The sequence below is a fragment of the Ranitomeya imitator genome, chromosome 4, assembly GCF_032444005.1.
Source record: "Ranitomeya imitator isolate aRanImi1 chromosome 4, aRanImi1.pri, whole genome shotgun sequence".
NCBI lineage: Eukaryota > Metazoa > Chordata > Amphibia > Anura > Dendrobatidae > Ranitomeya > Ranitomeya imitator.
Genome location: NC_091285.1, coordinates 644,493,374 through 644,503,635, shown reverse-complemented (window position 1 = coordinate 644,503,635; position 10,262 = coordinate 644,493,374). Strand labels below are relative to the sequence as shown.

Below are 10,262 nucleotides of genomic sequence, written 5' to 3'. Positions count from 1 at the left end.
GGAGGCACAGAGGGGGCGTTACTATTGTGCGGAGGCACAGTTACTATAGTGCAGAGGCACAGAGGTGGCGTTACTATAGTGCAGAGGCACAGAGGTGGCGTTACTATTGTGCAGAGGCACAGAGGGGGCGTTACTATTGTGCGGAGGCACAGAGGGGGCGTTACTATTGTGCAGAGGCACAGAGGGGGCGTTACTATTGTGCGGAGGCACAGTTACTATAGTGCAGAGGCACAGAGGGGGCGTTACTATAGTGCAGAGGCACAGAGGTGGCGTTACTATTGTGCAGAGGCACAGAGGGGGCGTTACTATTGTGCAGAGGCACAGAGGGGGCGTTACTATTGTGCAGAGGCACAGAGGGGGCGTTACTATTGTGCAGAGGCAGAGGGGGCGTTACTATTGTGCAGAGGCAGAGGGGGCGTTACTATTGTGCAGAGGCACAGAGGGGGCGTTACTATTGTGCAGAGGCAGAGGGGGCGTTACTATTGTGCGGAGGCACGGAGGGGGCGTTACTATTGTGCGGAGGCACAGAGGGGGCGTTACTATTGTGCGGAGGCAGAGGGGGCATTACTATAGTGCGGAGGCACAGAAGGGGCGTTACTATAGTGCGGAGGCACAGAGGGGGTGTTACTATAGTGCGGAGGCACAGAGGGGGCGTTACTATTGTGCGGAGGCACAGAGGGGGCGTTACTATTGTGCGGAGGCACAGAGGGGGTGTTACTATAGTGCGGAGGCACAGAGGGGGCGTTACTATAGTGCGGAGGCACAGAGGGGGCGTTACTATAGTGCGGAGGCACAGAGGGGGCGTTACTATAGTGCGGAGGCACAGAGGGGGCGTTACTATAGTGCGGAGGCACAGAGGGGGCGTCACTATAGTGAGGCACAGAGAGGGCGTCACTATAGTGCGGAGGCACAGAGGGGGCGTTACTATAGTGCGGAGGCACAGAGGGGGCGTTACTATAGTGCGGAGGCACAGAGGGGGCGTTACTATAGTGCAGAGGCACAGAGGGGGCGTTACTATTGTGCAGAGGCACAGAGGGGGCGTTACTATTGTGCAGAGGCACAGAGGGGGCGTTACTATTGTGCAGAGGCACAGAGGGGGCGTTACTATTGTGCGGAGGCACAGAGGGGGCGTTACTATTGTGCAGAGGCACAGAGGGGGCGTTACTATTGTGCGGAGGCACAGAGGGGGCGTTACTATTGTGCGGAGGCACAGAGGGGGCGTTACTATTGTGCGGAGGCACAGTTACTATAGTGCAGAGGCACAGAGGGGGCGTTACTATAGTGCAGAGGCACAGAGGTGGCGTTACTATTGTGCAGAGGCACAGAGGGGGCGTTACTATTGTGCAGAGGCACAGAGGGGGCGTTACTATTGTGCAGAGGCACAGAGGGGGCGTTACTATTGTGCAGAGGCACAGAGGGGGCGTTACTATTGTGCGGAGGCACAGAGGGGGCGTTACTATTGTGCGGAGGCACAGTTACTATAGTGCAGAGGCACAGAGGGGGCGTTACTATAGTGCAGAGGCACAGAGGTGGCGTTACTATTGTGCAGAGGCACAGAGGGGGCGTTACTATTGTGCAGAGGCACAGAGGGGGCGTTACTATTGTGCAGAGGCACAGAGGGGGCGTTACTATTGTGCAGAGGCAGAGGGGGCGTTACTATTGTGCAGAGGCAGAGGGGGCGTTACTATTGTGCAGAGGCACAGAGGGGGCGTTACTATTGTGCAGAGGCAGAGGGGGCGTTACTATTGTGCAGAGGCACGGAGGGGGCGTTACTATTGTGCGGAGGCACAGAGGGGGCGTTACTATTGTGCGGAGGCAGAGGGGGCATTACTATAGTGCGGAGGCACAGAAGGGGCGTTACTATAGTGCGGAGGCACAGAGGGGGTGTTACTATAGTGCGGAGGCACAGAGGGGGCGTTACTATTGTGCGGAGGCACAGAGGGGGCGTTACTATTGTGCGGAGGCACAGAGGGGGTGTTACTATAGTGCGGAGGCACAGAGGGGGCGTTACTATAGTGCGGAGGCACAGAGGGGGCGTTACTATAGTGCGGAGGCACAGAGGGGGCGTTACTATAGTGCGGAGGCACAGAGGGGGCGTTACTATAGTGCGGAGGCACAGAGGGGGCGTCACTATAGTGAGGCACAGAGAGGGCGTCACTATAGTGCGGAGGCACAGAGGGGGCGTTACTATAGTGCGGAGGCACAGAGGGGGCGTTACTATAGTGCGGAGGCACAGAGGGGGCGTTACTATAGTGCAGAGGCACAGAGGGGGCGTTACTATTGTGCAGAGGCACAGAGGGGGCGTTACTATTGTGCAGAGGCACAGAGGGGGCGTTACTATTGTGCAGAGGCACAGAGGGGGCGTTACTATTGTGCGGAGGCACAGAGGGGGCGTTACTATTGTGCAGAGGCACAGAGGGGGCGTTACTATTGTGCGGAGGCACAGAGGGGGTGTTACTATTGTGCGGAGGCACAGAGGGGGCGTTACTATTGTGCGGAGGCACAGTTACTATAGTGCAGAGGCACAGAGGGGGCGTTACTATAGTGCAGAGGCACAGAGGTGGCGTTACTATTGTGCAGAGGCACAGAGGGGGCGTTACTATTGTGCAGAGGCACAGAGGGGGCGTTACTATTGTGCAGAGGCACAGAGGGGGCGTTACTATTGTGCAGAGGCACAGAGGGGGCGTTACTATTGTGCGGAGGCACAGAGGGGGCGTTACTATTGTGCGGAGGCACAGAGGGGGCGTTACTATTGTGCGGAGGCACAGTTACTATAGTGCAGAGGCACAGAGGGGGCGTTACTATAGTGCAGAGGCACAGAGGTGGCGTTACTATTGTGCAGAGGCACAGAGGGGGCGTTACTATTGTGCAGAGGCACAGAGGGGGCGTTACTATTGTGCAGAGGCACAGAGGGGGCGTTACTATTGTGCAGAGGCACAGAGGGGGCGTTACTATTGTGCAGAGGCACAGAGGGGGCGTTACTATTGTGCGGAGGCACAGAGGGGGCGTTACTATTGTGCGGAGGCACGGAGGGGGCGTTACTATTGTGCGGAGGCACGGAGGGGGCGTTACTATTGTGCGGAGGCACAGAGGGGGCGTTACTATTGTGCAGAGGCAGAGGGGGCATTACTATAGTGCAGAGGCACAGAGGGGGCGTTACTATAGTGCGGAGGCACAGAGGGGGCGTTACTATTGTATAGGGGCAGAAAGGAGGACATTACTAACAGATAAGAGCACAAAAGGGGGCATTACTACTGTATGAGGGCATAAAGGGTTTAAATTACTATTGTATGAGGGCACATTACTATCATGTGGAGGTACATATATTGATCTTGGTATAGTAGTTTCTGTTAAGTATTGGTACGATGGTATTACGCACTTTGTAACTGTACAGATACTGGCTGATAACCGTCTCATGCAGCGTTATTGTATTGAGAGATGATAAGCATTTTCAGGTCTCTATTTCCTCATAGATTGTAAGCTCTTGCAGGCAGAGACCTCACTCCTCTTGGTATGGGTTGAATTATGTGTGATCCTGTAATGTCTGATATTGTCTGTACAAGTCCCCTTTGATTTGTAAAGTGCTGTGGTATACAGTAGGTTGAGCTGGCGTATAGAAATAATATTATTCATTCACTATGTGGCAGTAATATGTTGCCATGGTCTGGCAGCATTATTTGGCCCTTATGCAATAGTATTAGTAGTAATATTACCCGTAATATATAGAGGGTTTTGTTTGTAACAGTGCCACAGGGACCTGCACATCTGAGTAAAAAGCTGGTGGGGGTGCGCGGTTCCAAAATATTCCTTGGGGCCCGTGACACTTTGTTACCGGACATCCTCAGAGCCCTGGTGACACGGTTGGTCAGAGAGGTTTTGAGGCAGAAGCCTGGGCAGGTGGGGGATGTCTACACAATATTAGGCAGGTGGTTTTAACAGGTGACAAAAGAGCCAAGACACCAATATATCAGAAACACGTAACTTTAATTAAATACAGGAGAAAAATAATGAATTCCAAGATTTCAGTCTGATCAATTATGGATGGTTGCTAAAGAGCTTTGTCTGTATACTGTAGAATATAAGACTATGTGGATTTGGGTTGGAGCAAAGGAAATGAGCAGAACGGGAACCGATCCTTTCACACATATCCGTGTCACTGCCATATTTCTTCCAGACCCATAAACATCGTTTAGGGTCTTGATAGCTTTTAAACAATTTGTGCCACAGATATACTTCAGCCAATGGAAGCCCTCCCATGTGTGGTCATAAAATGCTGTCATTCAAGCTTCCATTGGACCCGATTTTCATCCATTTTTGATTTGTGTGCATTTTTATCATCAGTGGGGGAAGCTGCTCCTACCTATAAGCTGCTTTTTGTTGTCTTCACGGATTTATGGTTTTTATTTGGCTAGCTTATGTCACGACTAGGATCAAATATGGACGTTTGTGGACAATGCATCTGCAAAAAATTTTTTTAAAGAAAAATCAATCCGGTAGAGAATAATGGATGCACGTCTGAATGAGGGCTCAGTAACTAGTTTTTTTTGGGTACAGGAACAAGCTGTGAGCTACATATCGTCCATGTTCAGTTTTACGGCTGGGTTCACATGTTGTGACCATGGATTGGTTTTGTCAAAATCTGAGTTTTGCTTAGACTTTGGAAGAAAAAGAAAAAAATCTCTGCAATAAAAAGGGTCATGGCCGAAACATGTGAAGCCAACCACCCTGCAGGCTATCACCAAGCCCATGACAAGGGTTCCAGAGCATCTTTCAAGAACTGGAGATCAGCAGAAATGCCATGTAGAAGTGTGAAAAGGTCACCCATTGGGACTGTTACTGCACCGCTGATCGGAGAAACCACCGAAGCAAAAGTAAATTGTAACAACAAGGGACAGAATTATTGCACAAGGGTAGAACAATTATGTCCATCTTTCCAAAAATTTTCTGGGCCAATGCTTCTAGAATGTGTCTTTATAGAAACCGACCACAATCAAAACCCTGTGAGGTCTAATTTTGCAGCCATATTTCCTTCCACGATGCCTACAATTAAAGTTCTTTTGATGGATTATCAGGACAGATAGAAGGCAGTATGACTACAAGAGTTGTTTGTAGTCTGTTACCATGGAGACAAATAGGTCTGCACCGGCGCTGCAGAAACAAAACGGCAGAGATTTTTGTATTTACAATTTAGAGTTGCTTCATTTTTTTTTATTCTAGTTGCACAGAGACAGATAAAACTATTTAAATATGTTTGACTTCAGGACTAATAGACCCAGTGTTAGGACCCCCATAAGTTGTCCCCTACCTTGTGAATAGAAGCTAGAGAGGTTGTCCAATGAAAACAAGTAAAGCGTTTGTCAAGTTTTGATCAGCGGCATTGCAGGTGTTGAGACCACCCCCAATGGCTCATACAGAAGGGCTCAATCAGGCCAAGATCTCCACTGAGACTGACGACAGACTCCATAAGTCTAAGCTTTGTTTTCGCAATAGTAGGAGACTCTACAGCAGGAACCCCAACAATCACAACTTCTGCCATGTCTCTGTGATACATCAACAGTTTTTGGAAAGGGGAGCTACTCTTTAAATGACTCCATCTTAACTGGAGTTCAGCAAAACCATCCACAGGACCATGGTGCAGTGGCCACATCAGTACCGAGCAAACCTCCTCCGACCAGCAAAGTAGAAAGAGGTCTGCATGGCCCTAGTCCAAATGTCACAAACTACTGATGAGACCACTGGACTAGGGTAGGGTGAATCTTTTTCTTCTTTAACTTAATGTTTTAACAAATTATGACATTTTTCATAACACTTCGGTAAGAAATACTAGCTCTTCGATCTTCATTGGCGCATAGAGAGATGTCCTTTTAAATGACATAACCTTCATTTTGCGAAACTTTTCCCATGTTCCAAGATCATTGAAGAAGTGCATGATGGAATTGTGGATCAGCCTCTGGAGAGCAAAACAAGACAAGAAGATTTAGGATATTCATTTGATCAAGAACAGAGTTTTAGCAAATTTTAACCTTCAAAGCATGGTCCTCTTTTATTAAACTACCTATAATTAATATAGCGCCAACATATTCCACAGTGCAGTGTGTGTGGTATGTACTCACTCATATTGGTCCTGACCTTACACCACGCTATCAATCTGCAGGCAGAGATCTAATATGTTTGGCAAGTTTATGGTCCGCATCATAGGATGTCAATAATGTCTATAATGTGCGAAGGTATAGTTTATGGTGTAATGTAGGATGGGGTATATGGATCCCCCTTTACTGATGATAATACTATTTATACTGTAACAATGCTACTCACTTGGGAGCGAGATGATGTATCACGGGAACTGCTGCCAGTTTCTTTTTAAAAGTTCAGCTGGTTTATTTCAGTGCTCATAGACCGCATTACAAAAAACTCAAATACAGCCCTTGTCCGGCACAAAGTGGAACATAAAGTAAACTGTTCATACAATAGTGCAGGTTCGCCACCTGGAGTTAAGGTACCGTCACACTAGACGATATCGCTAGCGATCCGTGACGTTGCAGCGTCCTGGCTAGCGTCCAGTGTGACAGGCAGCAGCGATCAGGCCCCTGCTGTGCTGTCGCTGGTCGGGGAAGAAAGTCCAGAACTTTGTTTCGTCGCTGGACTCCCCGCAGACATCGCTGAATCGGTGTGTGTGATACCGATTCAGCGATGTCTTCGCTGGTAACCAGGGTAAACATCGGGTAACTAAGCGCAGGGCCGCGCTTAGTAACCCGATGTTTACCCTGGTTACCATCGTTAAAGTTAAAAAAACAAACGCTACATACTTACCTACCGCTGTCTGTCCCCGGCGCTGTGCTTCTCTGCTCTGGCTGTGAGCACAGCGGCCGGAAAGCAGAGCGGTGACGTCACTGCTCTGCTTTCCGGCTGCCCGGCGCTCACAGCCAGAGCAGAGAAGCACAGCGCCGGGGACAGACAGCGGTAGGTAAGTATGTAGCGTTTGTTTTTTTAACTTTAACGATGGTAACCAGGGTAAACATCGGGTTACTAAGCGCGGCCCTGCGCTTAGTTACCCGATGTTTACCCTGGTTACCGGCATCGTTGGTCGCTGGAGAGCGGTCTGTGTGACAGCTCTCCAGCGACCAAACAGCGACGCTACAGCGATCCGGATCGTTGTCGGTATCGCTGCAGCGTCGCTTAGTGTGACGGTACCTTTAGAGTGCAGTTTCTTAGTCCTCTAGCAAAAGGCACACAATCCCAGAGGTTGGCACACCTCCACACACAGACAGGTGTGAGAAAAACAGGCCCCATTTTACAATGTGAACCACACCCACTGGTGGAGATAGGGTGAGCAGCCATCTCGCCCCAAGTCTTAGCTGCTGCCAACAAGACCTGACACTAACATGGCCAATTAACTCCTCAGTACTATGTGTACTAGAGCATTATTCCAGGTTTATATCACAGAGGACATCCACCTCTGTGATACATATCTCCCATCCACTAGGTGTTCCGCAGCCAGCTTACAATACTTTACAAGTTGTCTCTCCTAATGTAATTTTAGTGGCAATATTTGCATGTAAGTGTTACACATGATTAAGAAACAGACAAGACTTGGCAATCGGCTGACTTCTGCGCCTCAGACTTAAGAAATCCCTGGCGATCAGTTTTTGTGGTCATTGCAGGTGGCGATAAGTTCTCCCTATAGTGGCCACTACAGGGAACAAATAGTATTACATGCTTATGGTTTAAATTAATAAGCAATCATTTAAAATACAGTATGTATGGGCCCGGTTTGCAAAAGAGAAAGAACCTCTCATTAAGGGCGTTGTTAGACAGCCGTATAAAGAGATTGAAACGCAATGCTTGGACTGGCTGTTTGGTCTCCTGACACGAGCGCGACAGCTTCATATATTTCTATGCGGCTGTCACACTCTGACTGGGAGAGCCGCCAGCCAGTCCGTGCGTTGTGGTCTGATTTATATGGCCGTCTGAAACGCCCTAAAAGTGATTCTATGTCCTGCTTATCAGAGGTTCCCCTACGACTTCTATAAGCCTCAAGTGGGAATAAAGATGACGGCATTATTTAACCCTCTATCATAATGCATCAGTAGCCAGAGTAAAATAGTGTCAGTGTAAAGCCTGGACTAACAGGAACGTGCTGATGGAAATCTTGTGGGGGTCTCAGTTAGGCTCTCATTTGCCATAAAAAAACAACAGACAAAAACATAATGATGAAATACCCTGCAGTAAATAAATAGCATTGTGCATGAAAATAATATACGGTAGTTGGTTAACATGTTTTTTGATAAAGAAATGCGAACGTCATCCCTCCACTCCACGGTGACCGTAATTGGGATGTCCCAATTACGGTCAACCGTGGAGTGGTGGGATAACGTTCGCATTTTTTGATCAAAAAACATGTTAACCAACTACCGTATATTATTTTCATGCACAATGCTATTTATTTACTGCAGGGTATTTCGTCATTATGTTTCGGTCTTTGCTTTTTTTCTGTTCGGTGCCGGTGGCCAGTGTGAACGTGCGCTTACACGCTGCTTGCACACCAGTTTATATCCCAGTTCATAACTTTGGGCTTTTGTCATTTGCTATAGAAGAAAAAAAAAAACATACAAACAAAAAAAACCTATGGGACACCAGTGTAGAAAGAGAAGTTTGATTTACTTGGAGTTGTATTCTGTTGTTTAAGTGTTCCCTTTATTTTTTTGAGCAGAGTATATAGGTATGATGAGTCTTTCATTTAGTGCACTAAATTTCCCTGTGCAACCACAACGTCTACGGTCCTTAGTGTTGTCCATTTCTTCGTGCTTCTATTATTATTATTATTATTTATTATTATTGCTTCTTCAAAAGAGATTGAACAAAATATCTTGAAACCCCAGCCTGCTTTGAAATCTTTGCCTGATGGAGACCTTTCTGATGCAGTATAACTACCTGGAGTCTTATTCCTGTGCTCAGTCTGGTATGTATAGTGTATGACCTGTGTAGCACCTACACAGCTGTTTCTGTTTCAGATAATGACTGTGTTTCAACCTACATATGAAAATGATGATCATGATCACCTATTTCAGAAAATGAGTTGCTTATCCACAAAGAGTAGGACCTGAATTTGTGTAAGTGACTATAGAGTTGACGCTGTTTTGAAAACAAAGGGCAGTCACACCAAAAATGTCGGTGATTTTAGATTTTCTTTTTATGTTCTTTCACTTTGCATTTTATTAATTGAGAAAAAAATAAGTTATCACTTCGTCTATTTTTGCTTTAGATCATTTTGATCCGCACCTGCCTAAAACGATTGCATATTAATGTATAAAAAATGATTTTGGAAGGTTACACATTGTGTACTAAATAAAATGTGTATTCAGAATCGAGATATCGTTTTTCTTTCTGATCTCTTGTGTAATATTACATTTATCGTTAAATCTCGTAGCGAAACAAGTTTGCAAATAAAATCAGACTCAAAGAAAAACAAAGTGAGTCATATTCACAGTAATGGAAAATGTGGGTTTTTTTCCCCTAAAGAAAATACGGTAATATAAACACAGTCATGTAGGTAAAATGATGTCTGCTCCAGAAGATACTCAAGGCAGCAGACAGGTTGTAAAAGTATGAGACATTGCTTTCACCAGTTTATGACCAGGCACATTTTTAGTTGTTGTTATAGGTTCTTTTTTTTTTTTTTTTTGGAATATACGGTCTACAGACCTCTAAAAACAATGTTATTCATTTTTTTTTTTACATATATGTCTGTTTCACTTTTTTCGACACCACAAAGGTCTAATAAAGCACCAAATTTGTGATTGTGTTTCCATTTCCATACCGATAATTTTTATGCATCTGACATGTTTTTGTTTCTTTCTCCTCTGGGACAGGGCAGGAAATGGCTATTTGCACTTGTAGTGGCTTTTTTTTTTTATTCCCCCTGCTCTTTTTTTTTCTTTCTAAAGATTGGCGCAGTGGTTAGCACTGCAGCCTTGCAGCGCTGGGGTCCTGGGTTCTAATCCCACCCAGGACAACATCTGCAAAGAGTTTGTATGTTCTCTCCGTGTTTGCGTGGGTTTCCTCCGGGCACTCCGGTTTCCTCCCACATTCCAAAGACATACAGATAGGGATTCTAGATTGTGAGCCCCATCGGGGACAGTGATGACAATGTGTGCAAAACTGTAAAGCGCTACGGAATATGTTAGCGCTATATAAAAATAAAGATTATTATTATTGTGCTCTCATATAAGGTCATAAAAAACTTGAGGGGTTGGAATTGTTTT

The 10,262-nt window shown here is 46.5% G+C and overlaps 1 protein-coding gene across 2 annotated transcripts in view; it reads right to left on the bottom strand.

Annotated features, from left to right (window-relative positions):
* Positions 1-3,965: 3,965 nt before the first annotated feature.
* CHMP7 (charged multivesicular body protein 7) overlaps positions 3,966-10,262 on the bottom strand; it is a 66,544-nt gene continuing 60,247 nt past the window's right edge. For both annotated transcript variants that reach the window (XM_069766940.1, XM_069766941.1), the window contains exon 12: positions 3,966-5,950. In XM_069766940.1, coding sequence (XP_069623041.1) covers positions 5,913-5,950 — 38 coding nt within the window. In that variant the 3' untranslated portion in view covers positions 3,966-5,912. The remainder of the gene's footprint in view (positions 5,951-10,262) is intronic.